General features: G+C 41.0%; 1 protein-coding gene across 2 annotated transcripts in view; it reads left to right on the top strand.

Annotated features, from left to right (window-relative positions):
* Nucleotides 1-23,129, top strand: part of SOHLH2 (spermatogenesis and oogenesis specific basic helix-loop-helix 2) — a 40,397-nt gene continuing 17,268 nt past the window's right edge. Inside the window, exons 1-6 of one of the 2 annotated variants that reach the window (XM_067016896.1) lie at nucleotides 1-140; nucleotides 9,964-10,096; nucleotides 17,274-17,335; nucleotides 17,416-17,520; nucleotides 19,268-19,367; nucleotides 20,950-21,060. In XM_067016896.1, coding sequence (XP_066872997.1) covers nucleotides 10,032-10,096; nucleotides 17,274-17,335; nucleotides 17,416-17,520; nucleotides 19,268-19,367; nucleotides 20,950-21,060 — 443 coding nt within the window. In that variant the 5' untranslated portion in view covers nucleotides 1-140; nucleotides 9,964-10,031. Of the gene's footprint in view, nucleotides 141-9,881; nucleotides 10,097-17,273; nucleotides 17,336-17,415; nucleotides 17,521-19,267; nucleotides 19,368-20,949; nucleotides 21,061-23,129 lie in introns of both variants that reach the window. The other variant, XM_067016895.1, reaches the window with a different exon arrangement.

The raw sequence follows: 23,129 nt of genomic DNA, 5'->3' as shown, positions 1-23,129 counted from the left end.
ATTGGCGCGCGGCGGGCGGCGGACGCGACGGGCTGACTGCGAGCTCCTCCAGTGGCGAGGCTGCCTCAGGACCTGCACGTGGGCAACGGGCCATGGCGGACTCAATTATCCGCCCGGGACTCGGCCAAACCCCTGAGCAGGTAAGAGGCGGAGGATGAGGAAGGGGAGGCAGCTGCGTTTAAAACCGCGCGCGGGCCGGCGCGGCGACCCAGTCAGGCGCAGGCCAGTACGTCTGGCGACGGCCCGGCGGCCACTGCGGGGCGCGAGCCAGTCCCGGCCGCTTCCTCGGGCGCCCCGGCTCGCTCGAGGGGCCCCACGGCGGGCGCCTCCCCACCTCGAGAACGGAGCGGAGGCCCGAGGAGGGAGGGTGACTGGACTGTGTCACAGAGTCACCCCCTCGAGCTCTTGACTCTCGCCAACCCAAACCCATCTTCCCGGCCCCAGACCGTTGGTGGGGCGACGCGGGAGCAAGACGTCGTAGGGTAGATATTCGGGCTGGTGGCCGGATAAAAACGGGAGTGACAACTTTGGTTTCAGCCTGAGTATAGGAAAGTTGAATTCATACTTTTCAGTTTGAGTGTAGGAAAGTTTATTCAACATATTGAATGTGGAAAAGTTGATCTTCAGCTCTCTTGTCTGCACAGCTCGAGGTGCCTTTTTTCGCTGTGCTCACTGCCGTGGCGTCCACAGTGTCCTTGTACGGCCCTCTCCGCGCTGACCCTCAAACAGGCAGACGTGTGTAGAGACCGTGCCGTTGGCGGGAAGACGCGTCGGCCCTCTTCGCACACCCGCCCACCCTCCCTGGAAGTCAAAAGGCCCCCTGGCCTCTTTTGGATGTACCTTATTTATCATCCCCTCGGCAGACGCACAGAATCATTTTGGTGACTGTTTTCGATAAAAATGAAAGGTGATTAGCAGCCCACTAGGAAGGAAGCATAAACAAAACCCACCGACCCCAGAAAGCAAAGTGACCTGGTGTCGGCTTTCTCCTGAGTATTTCACGTCTTGATAAATGTGAGAGGGAAACCTTCTGCGCTGCTTAAGTTTTGTTACCCCTGAGAATGTTCTGCATACTTAAATCTCCTCACTCCTTAAGTACAAGCGTTCTGAACCGAATCACTACCACTTGGAGTGGACCGAGTTTAAGAGGTTTTTCTTAATTATTTAAAAATGGAGGCATCTATTTAAACTCAGAGGAAAAACGATTTTCGGGGTGCAGGATTAGGCAAAGCTGCACAAAATGGAACTCTGAATAAAATATCTGATTATCGAGTAGTACATAAATAACTGTGGCTTCCCACCCTTAAGAGTCTGAAGCCCCAACTGAACCTTTTGTTTGCATTGGGAGAGCAGCTCACTCAGTTTCTCCAGATAGAGCTGCTTAAATCCCTTGACTCCTGAGGAAACTGGAGGCCAACAATTGCCCCTTGAGGGCATCAGCCCTGCAGCTGCTGCTGGTTGTCAGTGCTGCTCCCAGCGATAAGAGTGACATAAATAACAGCTCACTAAAATGTAGGAGTGATTTGCTTTAAGCACCTCAGCACCTGCTGTTACTAATTAAGGGTTTAGCCTGCCACAGATTGCAAATGGAAATCCAATGTTTTAAAAATGGCAGAGGCTGGAGTGCCCTGCGTCTTCCTCTGATCTCAGAAATCAGAGTGGATGAAGAGCACTGGTGATGAGGACGTCGCATTGTAAAAACTGCCCACACTTAACAGATCTACAGCAGGTTGTAGTAGTGTTTATCCCTGAGTGCTGGACTTTGATGCTTTTTATTTTCTCTTTAGACTGTTTTGAATTTTCCAACCTTCCACAATGAATATGTATTGCTTTTGTTAAAAGAGTGCAGTAAGCAATTCAAATAGGAAAAAATTTCCACCAAAGGAGACCTAGCATTGGTTCAAATCGTGGTGTTCACGGTGAAAATCTTAGAGGTACTAAAAGCAGTTTTCCAGAGCCTAATGTACTAGAACGTTTTATTCATTTTCCTTTTATTCTTATCTGTGGATCCTTCTCATCACCTGTGCTCATATTACACCGTCAACAAGATATTTTTAACTATATAAATATTCAAATTGAAGTTGATTAGAAGCTATTCAGTTGATTTGAGATACTTGGGGATAGTGGACTAGGCCAGTGTTCTGATTTGTCTGATTAGGAACATTCCTAGTGTGATGATTTTGTGGGGCAGGGAAGGAAGCCTTGGGCAGGAGAGCAAATCAGTTCTTTCCAGGGCTGCTTTACTTCCTGCCCCTCTGTGTCCTGCTGCCAGGCACTGCAAAACCTTTGATTCCGGCACAGAAGGAGCGGTCAGTGATACTTGGCTTTCTCATCCCTTTCCGGATCTCTTTCCCCCCCTCCTCAGTTTCTCCTCAGTACCCGGGTTCTGCCCTTCAAAGCTTGCTCTAGACTTTTCTCCACAAGACTAGCTGAGCGATTCTGGAGAATTTGGGAACTGGGCCTCTGAGGGGAATGTGGTCAGAAGCACTAGGTGCTATCCAGGAAAAGGCTCAAGTTAGCAACTGATGCCTGTTGTTCAAAACTTACCTTTGCTTCTCAGTTGGCCCTGTGTCTGAGCCCCGTGGCTCAGGTAATGCAGAGAGCAGTTTGGTTTTGGGCTGTTTTCACTGCCTGACATAGATACATTTTCCTTTAAATTCTATCTCTCCATCTCCCCTTCCCCATCAGGTTGATTTGATGGGTTTTGTGCTCAGGTTTGGTATTACCTGAGAACACATGGCAATAACTACCACGTACAGGGCATTGTATAAACATTACTCCTTATAACAGTCTTGTGATGTAAGTATTATTGTCCCCCAGATGAGGGTCACATAAGTATCTTACTCAGAGCCACTAGTTAGTGGCTGAACATGTGGCAGACGCCGTTCTGCGTAACTCGAAAGCCTTTGCCCTCTTCCCACTGCATCAAACTGTCAAAAAAGGATCAGTAATAGCTTTGGTAGAACTGAGGCTCACCCACTGTTTTCCCTGTGTTCCAAGGACTGAAAGCCATACTTTCTTATCAGCAGAAAAAAAAAAAAAAAAAAGACTCCTGGAATGTAAGCCCCAGGAGGGCAGAGAGCTTGTCTGTTCACCTTGAATTCCCAGCACGGCATCTATGGCAAGACTATATAGACATCAAACGTATTTACACAGATGCATAAAAGTGGCAGGAGGTTCTAAAGGAGAAAGAAAGAAACTTTTCTAACAGAAAGGTTTACAGGTGATTCATAGCCCGGGATATCGTGGTTTATAGGTTTTTTTTTTTTTTTTTTTTTTTTTTTTTTTTTTTTAGTGTAATTATTAATAGCACTCCCTTTCTCAAGTGTCTCAGTTTGGAAGGTAAATTAAATGGTCACCCCATCTGTAGAAGGTAGGTTATTTTTGCACATTCATAGGTTGCTCCAGTTAACCTGGTTAATTAAAAAACAAAAAGATAACCACTCCTTTTATGACCAGCCGTTAATGACTGTTTCAATGCTTGGCATTTGCTTCAAAGGCAGTGTAATTGTCTAGAAGAAATCCTGTGCCATATCAGAGATTCACACTCTTCCCTCAAAAGCATCATGGTGGCTTAGAGTCCCACCTTGCTCCAGGTACCACTGGGAATGAGGAATGTTTATAAAATGAAAAGGAAACACTCTAGAAGGTTCCTGATACTCTCTACTGCAGAAATTCCAAATTTCAAAGGTCATTTGAAAGTGTTATGCTGTCTTCTTAGAATGTAGAAGGACATGAGGCTGGTGACATGGGTTGATGTTAGGCTATGAAAGGCCATGCCAAGGAGTTTGAATTTTTGTTCTGTTTAAAATAGGGTTGGGTGGGTGAGTGGGATTGGCTGGCAATGATGAATTGAGCACACCTGTCAACGTTCCAGCCACCCCAGTCTCCCTGGCAGGAGATACTTAACAGTGTGCCCATACCTTCAGCAAGTAAATATCATTGAAAAGAAAAAAAAGTGAGGGGCATATTCTAAATTAAAAGTCCCAGGAGGCTTAACAACCATGTGCAACTCATAGTCCTTAATGGGATCTTGGTTTGAACAAAGTAGCTCTCTCTGAACATTAAAAAAAAAAAAAAATCCACAGGAAAGCTAAATTTAGAAAGCAGATGGGATCAAATTGCTACCACAACAAAAGTGGAAAAAACAAAACACAACACAGCATAAAAGACATAGAGAAGAAATGCCCCAGTAAAACAATTCTAGTGATAGTGCAGGCAGAATGTTAGCAGAAGCAAAGATGAAATGGGCCTGAGGGTGCTTCCCTGGTAAAGAATTACCTGTGGGCAGAACCCCTGGGCCAGCTGGGGCCCTGGATTTCTTCACCCCTGGGCTCTTCCCCTTCACTCCTACTACAGCCAGAGCAACGGGACTTTTTTTTTTTTTTTTTTTTTTTGCGGTACGTGGGCCTCTCACTGTTGTGGCATCTCCCGTTGCGGAGCACGGGCTCCAGACGCGCAGGCTCAGCGGCCATGGCTCACGGGCCCAGCCGCTCTGCAACATGTGGGATCTTCCCGGACCGGGGCATGAACCCGTGTCCCCTGCATCAGCAGGCGGACTCTCAACCACTGCGCCACCAGGGAAGCCCGCAACGAGACTTTTAACCAGAGAATCAAACCCAGGCACTGCTCTTTCTAAAGAAAATGAACGCCACGTGGGACACGGGCTCCTGGTATTGGTAGTTTCCAGACCTCTACAACTGACAAGGGTGAAAGGAAAGACAGCTCTGCCCAGGAGGGAAATAAACCAAAGTGACTGGTTTTCAGAGTAAAGCCTGCCTATATTTTGACAAATAGCTGGTCCCAGCCACTTTGCTGTCCAGCCTTTCTTCCATCATCCCTACCATTCACACCAAGCCCACAGTTTAGAAGAAACAGTGACTGGTGAAGCAGACCACCCCAACTGCAGGGGAAACTGCTCATACATGTCAGCTGAGTCCTTGAGTCATATTTATGTTTGGATAAGCAAGGATCACCAGACAACTATACCAGAGGCAGATTATAAAGGGGATAGAAAAAACTTAAAATTTCTAATTTGTATGTTCACAGGGGATATCATGTCCTAAAAATAGCAAGTTGTGATAAATTATCAAAAGAGAGAAAAAAGTCTTAGAAATGAGCAATTCATGTTAAATTAACTGAAATTGTAAGTCTTTAGAAGGACTAAAGCCTGAGCTGGTGATATGAACAATAAACTTAAGTCTTGCAGAAGTTGAGACTTGAAGGATCAATTTAGGATGTCCAGCATCTAATAGAAGGTTTCCAAGGATAGACAAAGGCAACAGAGGAGGAAATAATCAAAGAAATAATAGAAGGAAATTTCCAGAGCCAAAGATCCACTGAGTGCCAAGTGGGCTGAGTAAGGTCCGTCCCCAGACACATCCTAGGAAATGATCCGAATCCACAGCATAAGAGAAAAGCACCGTGCTTCCCTGGTGGCGCAGTGGTTGTGAGTCCACCTGCCGATGCGGGGGACGCGGGTTCGTGCCCTGGTCCGGGAAGATCTCACATGCTGCGGAGCGGCTGGGCCCGTGAGCCATGGCCGCTGAGCCTGCGCGTCCGGAGCCTGCGCTCCACAATGGGAGAGGCCACAACAGTGAGAGGCCCACGTACCGCAAACAACAACAACCTCAACAACAAAAGCACTAAAAGAAAAACAAGGCAGCTTTTTCTTTTCATCTCCAACTCTGGTTGTGAGAAAAAAATGGCCCAGTATCTTCAAAGGTCAGAGACAAACAGATTTTGACTTGTAGGAGTATTTTGACTATAAAGCTAGCACTGAATTGTGAGCCCTGATGCCACTTAAATAACATAAATAAGGAGTTTAACTCCCAAAGTATTGTAGAAGCAGCAGGAGGGAAAAAGGAAAATTTGATGAGGCTAACAGAAAGTGTGGGAAAAAAGAAACAAAATTACAGTAAATGGGAAACTTGAAATAACAAATGAAGGGAATAAGACCATTTCATGATAAGTTATGAATGTTTCACAATTAATTGCATTACATTGATTACCTTAGTTAATGTTCATTAACTAGTGCCATTAATGTAAGTAATTTTTAAAAACTTGTTAATTACTTATATTAAAAACTGAAATCTCAGATTGGAAAAAACCTAAAAAAGTCAAATATATTTTATTTTAAAAATTCATACAAAATCAAAATGATACAGAAAGGCTCAAAATAAAGGTATAAAAAAACTAAGTGTTGTATATCAGAAAAAAATAAAATTTCAGGAGAAAAGCATTAAAAAGGACAAAGATATATTTTATATATAGTTTTTTCTCTATAATTATGATATTTATATGTTAATACATACTACATAAACATTGTAGATCATTATATAGTATATATTAAGTATTATTATATATTTATATGAATATATATAATTGTTATGAACCTTTATGTACCTAATCCATAGTTTATTTATAGAGTCTATAGTTAGAGAAATTGATAAATCGACAAACCGTAATTAGAGAGGGCAGGTTTTATATATCTACCTCATAAACTGAAAGATCAAGTAGACCTAAAATAAGAAAGCAAGGAGCAAGTTCAGTCTGAAAGCTGTGTAGAGGCTGTGTGCCTAACAGAAAAATACACATTGTTTTCAAGTATCCATGGAACATTAAAAATTGTGTATTAAGTCACAGAGAAAATATCAACCAATTCTAAAAAGTAGAAGTCATATAGTGTGCATCCACTGTTGACAATGCACTGAAATGAGAAATGAGTCAATAGCCAAAAAAAAATTTTAAAAACCAAAACACTATCCACTTGAAAATTAACATCTTTATATAGGAGTTTAATATAACTCTTAGGTTAAAATGGAAGTATAAACTGAAATTATATAAACTAGCAATGAATGAACATGACCACAATATATCAAAATTTGTAGGATGCAACAAAGTGCCATTTGGATGATGACGTCATTCAATAGAACTTCCTGCAATGATGAAACTATAATTATGCTGAAATGGTAGTCACTTGCCATATGTGGATATTGAGCACTTGAAATGTGGTTAGTGTAACTGAACTGATTTCACACTTTAATTGTAATTAACATAAATTTAAATAACCATATATTGGACCACATAGTTCTACAGTCTCTAATAAAGCATTACCAGAAAAAGAAGATAGAAAGAAATTTAATTATATATTAATCTCTAATTGGGGCTTCCCTGGTGGCGCAGTGGCTAAGAATCTGCTTGCCAATGCAGGGGACACGGGTTCGAGCCCTGGTCCGGGAAGATCCCACATGCCGCAGAGCAACTAAGCCCGTGTGCCACAACTACTGAGCCTGCGCTCTAGAGCCCGCAAGCCACAAGTACTGAAGCCCACGTGCCTAGAGCCCGTGCTCCGCAACAAGAGAAGCCACCGCAATGAGAAGCCCGTGCATGGCAACCAAGAGTAGCCCCTGCTCACCGAAACTAGAGAAAGCCCACATGCAGCAACGAAGACTCAATGCAGCCAAAAATAAATAAATAAAATAAATAAATTTAATCTCTAGTTGAAAAGCAAACAAGATGAACTCAACGCAAGTAATAAATGTATAAATTTTAAAATTAATACATTTGAAAAGAAATGCAATGGATTTTTAAAAATATATGTGAATAAAATTCACTTAAGAAAGGCATTAAGGAACTGTAAAAGGTAGTCAAAAACCTACCTTTATAAATGACTTCAGGCTCAGATTTCACAGACAAGTTTTATCTAAACTTCAAGAAGCCAGTAGTTTATATGTTTTATAAAATATTCAAGACCGTAGAATAATTTTGAAGCTTTCTGTTGCTTCAAGGCTGGCATAACCTTGACACCCAAACCAGATAAGTCAGTACAAGAAAACAAAATTTTATCCAGTTTTACTTACGAACATAGATGCAAAAATCTAAAATAATATGAATGAACTGAATCTATTTGCAATAAGTATGAGTTTATCCGAGTAATGCAATGATGGCTTGACATTAGGAAATCTATTAATGTAATTCACTACCTAACAGATGAAAGGAGAAAAAAAATGTGATCATGTTGATACAGAAAAAGCATTTGGTAAATTTTAACACCCATTTCTGATTTCAAATTCTTAGCCTCCAAATAGAAAGAAACTTCTTTAGCTTGATAAAGGGTATTGACCTTCATTATCATGTAGTAGTAAAAACATTTGAAATATTCCCACTAAAGTCAGGAACAAGGCAAGAATGCCCACAGCATTCTTCATCCACAGCAGGAGTGATCCTGCTGTTTACCGTCGTTGTGAATGTCCTAGCCAGTGCTTTAAGGTTAATAAGTAAAAGGCATAAATTCTGGAGACAGGGACAAAAATGTCATTTTTGAAAACCATATGATTACCTATCTAGGAAACTCAGAAGAATCAACTAAAAAGTACTGGAACTAGGGCTTTCCTGGTGGCGCACTGGTTGCGAGTCCGCCTGCCGATGCAGGGGACACGGGTTCGTGCCTCGGTCCGGGAGGATCGCACATTCCGCGGAGCGGCTGGGCCCGTGAGCCATGGCCACTGAGCCTGCGCGTCTGGAGCCTGTGCTCCGCAACGGGAGAGGCCACAGCAGTGAGAGGCCCGCGTACCGCCAAAAAAAAAAAACGTACTGGAACTAAATGGAGAATACCAGAAAGTACTTTCAGCAGATTCCTTACACAGAAATCAGTACATTTTCTCTATGTCAGCTATAATCAATCAGAAAATGTAGTGAGAAACTATATCCCCTTCACAATGACTCTGAAATCTTGAAAAATCTAGGAATCAATGTGTGAAGACACTTGCAAAATCTATATGAAAGTAACTATAAAACTGAAGAAGATAAGAAAAGATCTGATTTCTCTGAGTCATACTTCCTAAATAGGGAGACATAATACATAATGATATTCCCTAATTAATCTTTAAAATAAATGCAACTGTAATCAAAATTTTAACAGGGTTCCTTATGGAACCTGACAAGCTGTTGATAAAATTCTGTGGGAAGAGACATTGTGGGAAAATATCTAAGAACCAAAGTGAAAAATAGCAAGGAGGGAACCATATGCTCTAGCAAATATAAAACATAAAGAGCTAGTAATTAGACTGTGTTCTGTTAACCAGGAATAGCCAAATAAATCAATGGATCAGAATGAAGCTCCCCAAAACTTCTATACATACATACACACATACACACTTACATACATATATATGGCATTTGAAACTACTAAGAGAAGTTTGGCATATTCAGTAATGCTGTTCTTTGTCATTTTAAGTGGATTGTGATTAATATCTGTACAGAATAAAACATGGAGAAATAAAAGATGAAGATGGAAATTATATTTTTTCTAATCAAATGTGCTTGAAAATATCCCCAAATGGAAATAAAGAGCCTCTTCGGTTCCTAATGTTCAGATATGAATAGCATGTATATTCCATTCAAAGAAAGGACTTGATTTGAGTATTTCTTCGGATCAGGGAATTTAAATCTTTCTCTGTTCTCCGGAATGTGTTTCATCAAAATAAATCATGTGGGAGAGTCACCAGCTTGGTTCTCTCCTTAGTAAACAGGTTTTCCAGCAGGAAGGGGGATTGGGAAACTGGGCCTATAGAAATAATCCTATCTATTGTTAATAGGATGAGAAAGAAACTTGTAGGAAAACCACAGTAGAATAGTATTTGTAGGCAAAACTTTAAAAAATAGCATGACTTTCAGATCCATTCACTGCCCTAGGTTCTAAGGACATGAAATCAATAGTTCCTGCCCTTGAGGTATGCATATAGTTGACCATTCAGTATAGCTGAATAGTCAGTCATTGGCTATTTGTAACCTTTATTTATCTTCTCATACATGACGGCATGTTCTCTATGCCCAGACATTAATTGTGTGATGCTTCTGCTTTTTTCCTTTTCTTTCAGGCAAAAATAGACCTCTTATTAGTTGGCAATGTCACTGTTCAGTACCTGGCTGATATTGTACAGAAATTCTTTTCAAATTCAGCAGAAGTCACCGTCACCATTAGTGATGTGAAGAAGGCAGCAGCACTTGTGGATGATTTCACGTTCAACATGGTTTTTCTGAAGTTGACTCCTTTACCAACTGCCGAGGAGCTGGAAGCTGTCAAATTAATTAGGTAAACTTCAAAATCTTGACTCTGTTTAATCTTTAGAATAGTTTTTTTTTAAGGTTTTTTTTGATGTGGATCGTTTTTAAGTCTTTGTTACAGTATTGCTTCTGTTTTATGTTTCGGTTTTTTCGCCATGAGGCATAGGGGACCTCAGCTCCCTAACCAGGGATTGAACCTGCACCCTCTGCATTGGAAGGCGAAGTCTTAACCACTGGACTGCCAGGGAAGTCCCTAGAATAGTTTTTATTAAAACCTGCTTCTATAAAAATTCTTAAAAGATGATACAATTCTACTTTGATTTTTAAGATGAGGGATATTTTCAAGGGTAGAATCTCTATATATGTTTTTTTTTTTTTTTTTTTTTTTTTTGTGGTACGCGGGCCTCTCGCTGTTGTGGCCTCTCCCATTGCGGGGCACAGGCTCCGGACGCGCAGGCTCAGCGGCCATGGCTCACGGGCCCAGCCGCTCCGCGGCACGTGGGATCTTCCCAGACCGGGGCACGAACCCGTATCCCCTGCGTCGGCAGGCGGATTCTCAACCACTGCGCCACCAGGGAAGCCCTATATATGTTTTTGTTCTTACTGCCAGTTTGACCTCCTATTATAAGAATTAACATTTTAACTTAAAGGTAATAGGTGTGGGTGAGGATATAAGAATTAGTCATATAAATTTATTTGGTATATAATGCTTCCCTTAATTCAGTAGGTACTCCTTTTTAATAACTATGTCATTAACATGGCATATTGTTTCAGAGTTCATTAATTCTTATAGTAGACACTAAAGCAGGTGAGCACTTGTATCTCTGGGTCATGATCGCTCTGGGCTGAAGGCGTCTCTTTCAAGAGATGTCTAATGTGATAGAGCCATGAAGATCTCTGGATCTGCTGAGTCCAGGTCAATACCACGTCCATTATTCTTTTCTTTTCTTTCTTTTTTTTCTTTCTTTTTTTTTTTTTTGAGGTACGTGGGCCTCTCACTATTGTGGCCTCTCCTGTTGTGGAGCACAGGCTCCAGACGCGCAGGCTCAGCAGCCGTGGCTCACAGGCCTAACCGCTCCGCAGCATGCGGGATCTTCCCGGACTGGGGCATGAACCCGTGTCCCTGCATTGGCAGGGGGACTCTCAACCACTGCGCCACCAGGGAAGCCCTTCTTCTTTTTTTTTTTTAAATTTAATTTTATTTATTTATTTGCTTTTGGCTGCATTGGGTCTTTGTTGCTACGCACAGGCTTTCTGTAATTGCAGTGAGCAGGGGCTTATCTTGTTGCAGAGCACAGGCTCTAGGCACATGGGCTTCAGTGGTTGTGGCTCACGGGCTCAGCATTTGTGGCTCACAGGCTGTAGCGCGCAGGCTCAGTAGTTGCGGCGCACGGGCTTAGTTGCTCCTTGGCATGTAGGATCTTCCCAGACTAGGGCTCAAACCCATGTCCCCTGCATTGGCAGGCGGATTCTTAAGCCCACATGCATTATTCTCGTTTCACCCGGTAGTTCCATAGAAGTTATGCTGCTGTTTGACCCACTCGACTCTGGAGATCTGGAGTCTAGAGGTGAAAGATTTTGGTTCCTCTGTGCCTGTTTACATAGGATTTTGAGCTGTTTAGGATGTTTTTAAACAGGGTTAGGTGAGATAGAATGTGTTTCCCTTCTGTGAGAAGGCTTGATGAAGTGTAATTGTAGATACTCTTGGAATATATAAGGACATCTCATAATTAGAGGAGAGGTCTTTCTAGACCAAAGGAGAAAGTTCAGAGAAATATTGTGATTCCAGAATAAAAAGGACCAAGCATACATATTATGTTAGGGGAAAAGACAGGTGGGACTGGGAAGAAGCCAGAGACACTGGGTTACTTGTTAAAGACAGACAGAAAGACACTGCTCCTGGGGTTTCTTAGAACGGTTGGTCTTCTGCATTTCTTTGGCCTTCTACTGGGAATATGAACTCTAGACAAACCAGGCAAATTACCTCAAAGAGGATTTCACTTCCAAAACATGTAGTGAACCATCTTCCTTCTGAAGATATGCCTATTTTATTAATACACCTTTTCAAAAAATCTATTGATAGAGTAGCTCTGATTGGAGGCTTATAGTAGTATCTCATTTGTATAGTATTAATATTTTAAAAAATTTACAACACCTTTATGAGGGAGGGAAGGCAGGGCTTCATCATTCCTACTTGGCAGATTAGAAACCTGAGGCTGAAGTGACTTGCCTGAGACCACATGGCTTGTTTTCACAAAACTCAGACTAGAACTCTTCACTCTTCCCTTCGTGTTCTTTCTAAAAGTCTGTAATTATTTGGCTTCTCTGTTGAAGCCCCTTTACAATTCGGACATGCCATAGATGCCAGACTTACTTTAACTGAAACGTATCATTTTGGAGGAGCAGTGGACAAGCTGCTGTGGCTGATCTCTCTCCAGTCCAGGAGCAGGAGTCTAGCCGTGCCTCTCCAAGTGTGGTAAAGGCTTTGTGTTCGCTCATGGTTGAGGCTACATTTTGAACAGGATGAGATTAAAGTTCTGTTTAAGAACAAGCTTTATGTCTAGTCACAGTTGTTAACAGCTGGGAGGGTAGAGGAGAAAACCTCTGTCTGATACTCCCCTCTGTGTATTCTCCCCACTGCTGCTTTCTTTGTCTGAATAACATAGCTTAAGATGTGTTAGCAGAGAGAAGAAGATAGATGAAGGAAATAAATGTACAGACAGGCATATGGTAATTCTGCTGTTTTGCTGTAAAAGCATTTCTTTGAAAAGAGAAAGAGAATAATTTGTGGAATACCCCTGGTTTTCTTTTTTGGTCTCATTATGCTAGTCCCAATATCCAGTATATGTCTTGACTGATAGCAGCTATTCAGTACTTTGCTCTAGGTGTGGGTGGGTGACCATGCTGTTCTAGGGCAGACCATGAGTTCTAGCTTTTGCGTTCCTCTCTGAAAAAGGGACAGAGCTTTCAGCTATCGTACTAAGCTTCTTTTAGGATAAAATGCAAGCAGGCTCCTTAAAAAGATGTTAAAATTTATTCTTATAGAAGAACTGTGGTTTCAGCTTGGAGCTAATCATTAATCAGTTTTAATCATTTGTATAAATAATGGTACTTTGTAGCCTGACATCCTCAAGAATTATGGCACATCTCAATTATAGGTTGACATTCCTGGTAGTACTCCCTAATTTGATTTCATTTCATGAACACATTTTTATTGAGCCAGATGAACTCAGACACCACCCAGTGGTAAAATATTTTAAGATGGTCTCAGGATTCATGTGCTTGGTTCCAGAATTTCAGGAGTATTTGACCCTTCTTTCAGGTCAGTTCTTAAAACTGAACCACATTAGAAGTGTAGCTACTTGGTAATTCAGATGCATCCTGGCACTGCCTTACAAAGGCCAGTGCAGAACATTAGAGTTTGTTTCAAACTCACCCACAGTGTATGGATCCTGTTTGGCATTGTGATTTTCTGGTCCATGAACTGTCTCTGCAGTTCCTCAAACTCTGTGATTCTCGTGAGCTCAGAGCAGTGCAGCGATAGGAAAGGAATGCAGAATGTGGTTCTATCAGCTCAGTCGGCAAATCAAGTTTGAATCTGATTTTATTTTTTCCCATGTAGATTCGGTTGTGTGATCAGTTAACTTATTACGTCACCAAGAAAACCCAATCTTGTGAGCCACAAGGGTCTAATAAGTTGTCCTGCTATGTCCCCAATTCCAGAACATCCTTGACTTGACAGTACTTCTCAGTACATCTGACCAGCCAGTTTGCATGACCTGAATACTTGACATAAACACTATAACAACAAAACATCTAAGTAGTTTTACTAAAAACATTATTCTATAAATAGGAACTGAGGAACATTCTAGATGTTTATTGTGTCTAGCATCATGTCATGTGGTGAACCTGACTTGAAGGGTCACAGCAGAAACTCTCCTGACAAAAAGCATAGTGGGGATGGGGCATACCAACCTTCACTATTGACCAGAATCAACTCAGAACTTCACTGCATTTTATCACAGGTGCCCTGTTAGTAGCAAGTGAACTCGGTGTTTTCATATTTACAGTAAAACTCTCAATTTTCTCACTGAAAATGGTTGTTTTAATTCATTAAGTAATTAATAAAGGATATTATTTGTTACAAGTCCCAAATCGACCACACCAGGTTAATTTGGCTGCTTTGGGTCCACAGGTTGCATAATGGATAACCGTACTCAAGAAGGATGCAACCCAAAAATGACACTGGCTTTTGTCCTTTGACGTCCCTGTGGCTATAAAGGAAGTGCCTTTAGAGATTTCCCCCGGCTTCATAGGGACTTAGAAGAACATTTTGGTCCTCCTATTAGATGACAGATTTCAGCGGCCAGCCAGATCTTTCCTGAGGTTCTTTGATCATCAGAGCATACAATTCAGTTCAAAACACTTTTATATGATTTTTTTTTCCAGCTGCCAGACTTAGGGGTGGGGACAAGGCTGGGAACGGCCACTGCTGCAGTTCGAGCTTACGGCGGCCTCCAGTTCCAGAGAGTACTGGGCATAGGCTAGGAGTGGACACTAGAGCGTCAACATCCAGTCTCGCATGTGGAGTGGAGTCTCAGGGTCCGTCACGTCATTTAAACAGTGTATGCCATGAAACACGAGGATAAGTAAATTGCCCCCCAGAGAACTGCAGATTTTTAAAACTCTGGAGACCCCAATTGAGAAGGTGCTTCTAAGGCCTCAGAACCTGCAGTTTAGTTTCGGTATATGAAAGAAGTGGTATTAGTTGGGGTGGAGAAAGGAGATTTTTGTTGTGTTTTGGTGTTGCTTAGTTTTAAGGAACATTCATTCATTCATTGGAAAGAGGACCTTTTTTCGTGATCCTGGGAACTGGTAACTCTGTTAGCTTATTAACTGGTACAGAATGTGAATGAGAAGCTGAGCTCTGGACCAGAGTGTTGGATTCTGGGAACTCTGTTGATTGCTGGGCTTCCTGCACAACTAGGGCTTCCCTGACAGAGGAGGTGTTTGGGTTGGTAATCGACTCTGTGCTAATGACAAAAGTCCAGGAATTCCAACTCTGTCTGATGTGAAGCTTGAAATTTCAAAGTCATCGGGGTATAAAAATCCACATATCCAAATCTAACCTATTTTCCTGTCAGTAAGATCAATTAAAAAAAATAGACACAGGATTATTTCCAAAAGCAAAGAATCTGTTTTTTAAAAAATTCTCTAATTCTAGACTATTTTAACTTATGATAACTTGCTGCTTTCGTGAATCCACAAAGTATTTTTTATTCCAGAAGCTGGACCAAACTACCCAATATGTTTCTATGTGTTCAGTCTGTTGTCCCTCCCACCTCATCCCATTTTTCATACCCCTGTTATACCCCACGCTTTTCATCCCTTACAAAATAGATGGGAAAGGTTCACACTGTGGACACTGTGACACACAGGCGTCATTCTCGCCTCCGCACTTCCATGGTCCACACCCCACCGTGTGCTAAGGCGCCTTACTGCCACTTCAGTCTGCCTGTCGGATCCCATCCTCCCTCCTACCCGTGCCTATTTTGACGGCAGTACTTCTGCCTGAGCTTCTCATTTCCTCACAGAAGCGGTGTTCTTTCCTCTCTTCTCTTTCAGAATTCATAGAATACAGTCAAGCCTGAATAGAGCTCAGTTGGGTGATTGTCCCCTTTTAGCAATATCCTGTTGATACTTGTTTGACATAATTAACTTAGTTAATATTCTGAGTTATATATATATTTTTAATACATTTATGTATTTTTTTATGGCTGCGTTGGGTCTTCTTTGCTGCGCACGGGCTTTCTTTAGTTGCGGCGAGCAGGGGCTACTCTTCGTTGCAGTGTGTGGGCTTCTCATTGCGGTGGCTTCTCATGCTGCAGCGCACGGACTCTAGGCGTGAGGGCTTCAGTAGTTGTGACACATGGGCTCAGTAGTTGTGGCTCGCGGGCTGTAGAGCACAGGCTCAGTAGTTGTGGCACACGGGCTTGGTTGCTCCGCGGCGTGTGGGATCTTCCCAGACCAGGGCTCGAACCCGTGTCCCCTTCATTGGCAGGTGGATTCTTAACCACTGTGCCACCAGGGAAGCCTGGGTCATTTGTTTTATAAAATTTCCCACATTCTGATTTCATTCCCATAGCATTAAAAACAATATTCCTCTTTTCCTTAAATTTCTTGAAACGTGGTTAGATCAAGAATCTGGATAAGATTGTGGCTCATTTAAAGCAAGAATAAAAGTGGTCCATCTTACATTCTACCTAATACCTGAGCAGTATTCTCAAAACTGTCAAGATCATCAGAAACAAAGTCAGCAAAAGTGTCACAATGTAGAGTAGCCTAAGGGAGATATAATGACTGAATGTAATGTAGGATCCTGGATTGGATCCTGGCATAGAAAAAGAAAGTACATTAAGAAAAACTAAGGAAATCAGAATAAAGAATGAACTTAAATTAATAATAATGTATCAATATTGGCTCATTAATTTGGAATATTTGGAAATATTCCAAACTAATGTAAGATGTTAGCAGTACAGGAAATTGTGTTTGGGATATATGGGAACTCTACTATGTTCATATTTTTCCTGTAGATACAAAATTATTCTAAAATTAAAGTTTATTTTTAAAAAGTCACCTATTCTCTCACTTACCACTTCCCCAGTCGTGGAGGGCCAGGCATTTGTGGTTGCCATAGAAATGAAACATAAAAAGACTGTTCTTATTAACAGACTGCACTCCTGCTCAGAGAAGCCAGGGGTATGTTTGACTGAAGACTCAAATTTTGGATTTTCTTGCCCATTAAAAGGAAGTAGAGAAGCTAAAGCATCTATTATAAATAAAGCTCCAAACAGAGCAAGCATCAGTTTCGGGAGAATGTTCCCCTCCCTCATATTTTTCAAATAATCTGTAATTGTACTGTCTACCCCAGCCACACACTTCAGAAGCCTCTTCGTGCAACTGCAAGAAATAAAAACACAATCTCTTCTTTTATGAACTGTAAAAAAAAAAAAAAATTCCATCTTTTCCCTCACTGATTTGAGATGGTACTGTCACTAAACTTCCATATTAATGCCACCATTTTAAATTCTAATGAAATAAAGAAAGTCACTCTAGTGTAGTTTGTTCCTAATGAGCTAAATGTTTGAATCCCAATTTTTTGAACGATGATTTTGCTTCATTTTAAACTTTTTTTTCCCTTTCAGATCTGGCAAGAAAAAAAATACACATTTGCTCTTTGTTTTTATAATCCCTGAGAACTTTAAAGGTATGTGCCTGTTGGATATATTATCTGCTTTTTCCCTAAATAGAAATCATGAGGTCAATATTTAATACAAAGATTCTTAGGTTGTATTTCAGGTCACGGAGCTGATATTACTTTAACTGAACCACTGACAATGGAAAAAATGAGTGTTGTGATAAAATACTGGAAAACATGTTTCTCAAATACTGGTGAGTGAAAAGCAGGTTTCCAAGGGTTAGAAAAATTCTAACTGAGATTCTACAAAAATTGTGTTTATACATTTTTAAGTTGGTTTTCCACTTATGCCTTTTATTTGTTGAGGATTAACTGTATGCTATATACCATAAGGAACATGTAATCCTTGTTAAACGTAGTCTGAAGAAAACAAGTGTGAATAAAATAAAGGGAAACATACGTTCTATACCTGTGAAGGAAAAGCTTGTCCTCAAAGGTTTAAAATGTGCACAAGGGACAAATGCAGTGTTGTGGTTAAGCACAGGTTTTTTTTGTTTTGGGGGTTTTTTTTTTGGCAGCCTAGCTTCTTAGTCATTTGAATGGAATTATTCATGCTTTGTGCTGTGTGATTGTCTAAAAGCCAGAGCCATTAATTAACCTTGAGTCTTTGTGGTTTGCAAAACACTTGCATACAAATTATTTCACTTCTTCAAGTTAACAGATTGGCTATCCTTTCTATTTTATTTTATTTTTTAATTTTTTTGCGGTACACGGGCCTCTCACTGTTGTGGCCTCTCCCGTTGCGGGGTGCAGGCTCAGTGGCCATGGCTCACGGGCCCAGCCGCTCCGCGGCATGTGGGATCCTCCCGGATCGGGGCACGAACCCGTGTCCCCTGCATCGGCAGGCAGACTCTCAACCACTGCGCCACCAGGGAAGCCCCTTTCTATTTTAGAGTTTTAGACACAGATAATTAGTGACAGTGCTTCAATGAGACGTCACATTTCTAAACTCTTCACCTGTATTGTATTATGTGTATTGCCAGCATCTAAACACTTAAGATAATTAAATTGCTTTAATTTGGCTTGTAAAAGGACAGACTCCAATTTCTGCAATTAAATTCTACTGGAATCATTGTTTGCCAGTGACTATTTATGATTTTTCTAGACCCGGGTTACTAGTAGAAAACCTTTTAAAATTAAGGTATTTTTCTTAAAATGGACCTGAAAGATGCTTTCAGGATTATCACGGATAAGCTCATACTCCAGATGATACGAGATCAGTACACCCGTCCTTTTTTTAAAATGTTGTTCAGTATCTAGGCAAGATGAGTGAGTCTGTTTTGTAACATTCCAATGGCTCCCATCCCCTGCAGGTGCCAGAGTTCTTCCTGGAAGTGAAATGTGTAACCGTCTGGGACCAGAGTCCTTTTGCAGCCTCTTCTCATTTTGGTTCTCAGTGGAAGTAGAGCAGCTGCTCATCACCCCCTGTCTAGCAGCCTTCTTATTGGTCTTAACCATGTCTCATCCAGTCATCTCAGCTCTGCTCTGAGGATGAGCAGCTGCAAAACAAACAAAAACAACAACAACAAAAACCAAAAAAAACCCCCCAAACACCCCAAACCAAAAAACAACACAACCATCAGATGCTTTGACAATGCAGCTACTTACTGAAGACTCATCTCATATGCATTTTCTGTCTCTGACATTTACCTGTAAATAATAAGTAAACTCAGTTGAATGCATTTTGAAGCACACCTATCACAAAGTTAGTAGAATCTGGTTGAAAAGAGGATGCCATGGAGTAACTTGTATGTAGTGTTTTAATTTTGCTTTCTCACCTGGGTAGTTTCATGCTTCACAGATTGAAATCTATAAAAATTCCTTTTTATTTTAAAAATACTGCTTTATAAAATGTATTGAGTGAAACAGGGCAGCTATTTTTGATTAGGGTTTATATGTGTGATTTTGTAATTGAAATGGTTCCTCTTTTAAAACTTGCAGTTAAGAATGAAATTTCTGTGAAGCCTGAAGAACCTGAATTGCCCCTGCAGAACTCCTGCAGTGAACACCTGAGATATTTTTCTACTGATCTATTTGCTTGGTTAGTTTTTTTTCACTTTTTCGTAGTAGCAATTTTTACTGTGTACATTTCATTAAAAATCATTTCTGGAGGACTTACTGATTGTGCAACAGCAGCTCAGGTGCTGGGGGTGATGCAAAAGAAAGTAGCTATTTTGTGGAAGAGGGCTGCAACCTGTACTATATTTCAGAATCCTGGGATGGCACTGTGGGGACACGTTACAGAAGTATCCAACTAAATATAAGGAAGCACTTCATAACCACAGGGGAGCAGGTTGAATTGTAAGGTAGTATAAGTTACCCATCACTGGGCATGTTAAAGGAGAGAATGGGTTAAATAAAAGCAGTGATGTTCAAACTTTTAAAAAAATGGAATCCTAAGCTGTTATCCATCTGCCAATAAGCTTTTCCCTAATGCCTTTTTTGAACTCATGAACCTACCCCACCAATTACTGAAAATAACCCTTAAAGATGGTCTCTCTGTCTCTGTCTCTTTGAGATATTTGAACTAGCATTTAAACCTGCATTGAACTGGGGGTCATTCAAACCCTTTCAATTCTAACACTGTATGCTTATAAAAATTCTATTTTAGTGAATTTCTTTGTTTCACTTGAAGCTGATTTCCAAGGAGATTTTAAATAGAGCATAGGGCTATAAAGAATGGACAGAAGTGTTGAGAACATGGATGAAGATGGTGAGAATTTTGAGTTAGTCACTTCCAGAATTTGTAGAATGTGACTGTCAACTATTTTGAACAGGGAAGAGACTTGGCAACCAATAAGCATGGTTAAACCAAAGATGCACTTACTTAAGCAGTACAGAGATAGCAACAGCTTTCTTTATCTTATTTAGCATTTCAACCTCAAAGAAATTTACTATATTAAACTTTTTCTGGGATATGGGGTTGGGAAGCGTTTTGGAAGGCCTTGTGATTTTCTTGTATTACTTACAACAACTGCTTTTTGAGCCCTCCTCATCTTGTGTCTTTGCTCTTCCTCAGAATCCTACTACTATACATAAAAGCCAATTTTCAAATCAAGTTATATCCCTTGTGATAAAGGAGATAATATTAGTTTGTAAGTTTTTTAGGGAAATTTTTTTAAAAAATCAAATCAATGAAAATGCCTGGAGAAGTTCTAGAAAAATGGTAGAGACAGAAAATGTCCATTAAATGACAATTTTTTTTACATGGAGGGAAACTGTCGGTTGCTGATCAAGCTGCAGTAGTGTATCTTGGCCCTCTAATCCTTCGTGCTTTTCCTGTAATGTACCTTTAGATACAGTCATGTCATTTGGAATACTTATACTCAGTGAGGTTAGAATATTTTAGTCCTGCTTGTATCTGTTATTCTTTATCAGTATATTTTAGAATCTTGATCAGTCATTGAATTTATGATGACCTTGACAGTAAATTGTTTTGAAATTTTGAAATAAACTATTCTGCACCAAATACATAAGGTAAAATGCTTTGATATTTACTGCACCTTTGTATAAAGCTAGAGACTTAGAGAAGCATCCTTTGATTAGTGTATTGGTGCTTATTGTTTACAATTGCCTGACAATTTTCCTCTTAAATATATGGTATGATTTTCTCTTGTTTCTAGCTCTGAATCTCTAAGAAATGACATTGGGCTTGAATTAAAGGCTCCGTTGTCAAATTTCGAGAAAAACAAAAAGATTTCTCTTCTTCACTCAAGCAAGGAAAAGCTGAGAAGGTGAATTTTGATACAGCCCCCTTTTTAGCATCATTCCTTTGTAGGAAGAAATTGCTTCCATGAATTTCATAATTTTTTATAATATTGTCAAAAGTCAGTGTGAAACTAGTAAATCTGGCAGCTGGGGAAGATCTGGAACTGGTCCCTGCAATATGCACTACTCATTCATTCATTTAGTCATTCAGCAAGTAGCTGTGAGTGTCTAATATGCCAGAATATGATTCGAGAACTGAGGTAAAAAATAAATTGTTGCCTTCAGGGAGGTCTTAGTCTAGTGCTTGGACAGACTTCTAAATAGGCTCTTAAATAGGAAATTATGTTTTAATAAATATCATGGTAGAAAAGAACACACAGTAGGACACTAGGAAAGTTACCTAAGACAGAATGAGGAGGCAGGAAGGCTTTCTTGAGAAGACGATAGCTAAATTGAGCTTTAAACAAAAATTGGTTTAGTTTGGTTTAGAAATCAGTGAAGGATGTTTCATATGGCAGGAGTAGCAGGTACAGAGGCCGGCAGTGTAAGAAAGTATAGTGAATTTGTGGAACTGCAGGTATTTTCATAGAGTTGGCCATAAGAGTGCGAGTGGGAAGGGGCAAGAGATGAGAGGTAGTAGGTAAGGGCTGGGTATGTCCTGTTAAGGAATTTGAATTTCATCCTGACCTGTTCATCCAGCACTAAAGGATTTTAGCAAAGGTGTGATATGATAAGATCTGTACCTTAGAATGAACACTTGAGCAGGATGTTAGGGAGTGAATTGAATCTAGAGGCCAGGGGAGTCTGTAATAAGAAATGATGAAATCCTGAACTATGGTGTTAGAAATGGGATAGTGAGAAGTAAGCCAATTCTAAGTATATGAAATAGGTAGAATCAGCGTGAATGTGGCTGAAGGAGAAGTCAGGTGTAACTTCCAAGTTGATGGTGGAGCCATCGACTGACTGGGAAGTACAGTGGAATGCAGGCTGGGAGTGGGAGGTGAGTTTTGCTCTTGCTGAGTTTATATGGAGCTTCCCAGTAAGGAATTGGCCCTTAGGTTCTAGAGAAGATCCAGGCTAGAAACAGGGATTTGAGAGCTATCAGGATACAGCATCTATTTGAAGCAGTGGATGCAGGATGGATATAATGACTTTGAAAAGCATGTAAGGAAGAGATAAGTAGGGGAGAGGACCTTGGGGAAAACCTCAATATTTAAGGTCCAGGCAGCCGAGAAGAGATTAGGGGAAAAAGAGTTTCTAGGAAGATAAGAAGAAGACCAGGAGGGAGTGGTATTGAGGAGAACAGGGGAGGAGAGAGTTTCCTAAAGGAGTGAGTGTTCAGGAATATCGCATGACACAGAGATTAAGTAAGGGAAGAACTGACAGTTGACCGTGTTTAGCAAAACCTAAATGTCACTGACTTTGGCAAAAATAATTCCCTTGGCATGGTCAGGGAAGAAGTGCCACTGCAGAAAGATGGAGAATGAAAGGTGGGAATGCAGATGAAAGGAAGGAGAAAAGGAAGGTGTGTGGTCTATAAAAGGGAATTTAGGGGAAAATGAGAAATTTTGATAAGGCTGGGCCAGACTTGAATATGTTCATATTTATCTTCCAAAAGAAGATAGCTGGAAGAGAGACAGAGGTCTGAAAGATACTCATGTTTTGGTTATCTGTGGCTGCTTAAAAAATGAAACTGAGGTTTATTGGCTTGATACGTGGTTTTATGGGTTAGCAGTTTGAGCAGGTCTCAGCTAGGCAATTCTTCTGCCTGTGTGACGACATTAACTGGCGTTACTTGGTAGCATTCAGCTGGAGGATGGTCTAGTTCGGAGGGTCTGGGGCCTTTGCAGGGATGGCTGGAAGGTCGGGCGCAGCTGGGGCTCCCCAGCCTGGTAGTCTCAGGGTTGCCAGCCTCCTAGAGAGAGGGTTCCAGGGGGCAGGAAGAGGAAGCTGCTGCTCTCAGAAGGCCTGGGACCAGAAACTGGCCCAGTGCCACTTCTACCATGTGCTCTTGGTCAGAGCAGTCACAGAGCCTACCCGGGCCTCAGGGAAGGGTATATAGACCCCACCTGTCAATGGGAGGAATGTCAAAGGG

Source organism: Kogia breviceps, chromosome 16, assembly GCF_026419965.1.
Source record: "Kogia breviceps isolate mKogBre1 chromosome 16, mKogBre1 haplotype 1, whole genome shotgun sequence".
In the NCBI taxonomy this organism is placed as follows: Eukaryota; Metazoa; Chordata; class Mammalia; order Artiodactyla; family Physeteridae; genus Kogia; species Kogia breviceps.
This window is presented reverse-complemented; position numbering and strand designations above follow the sequence as displayed.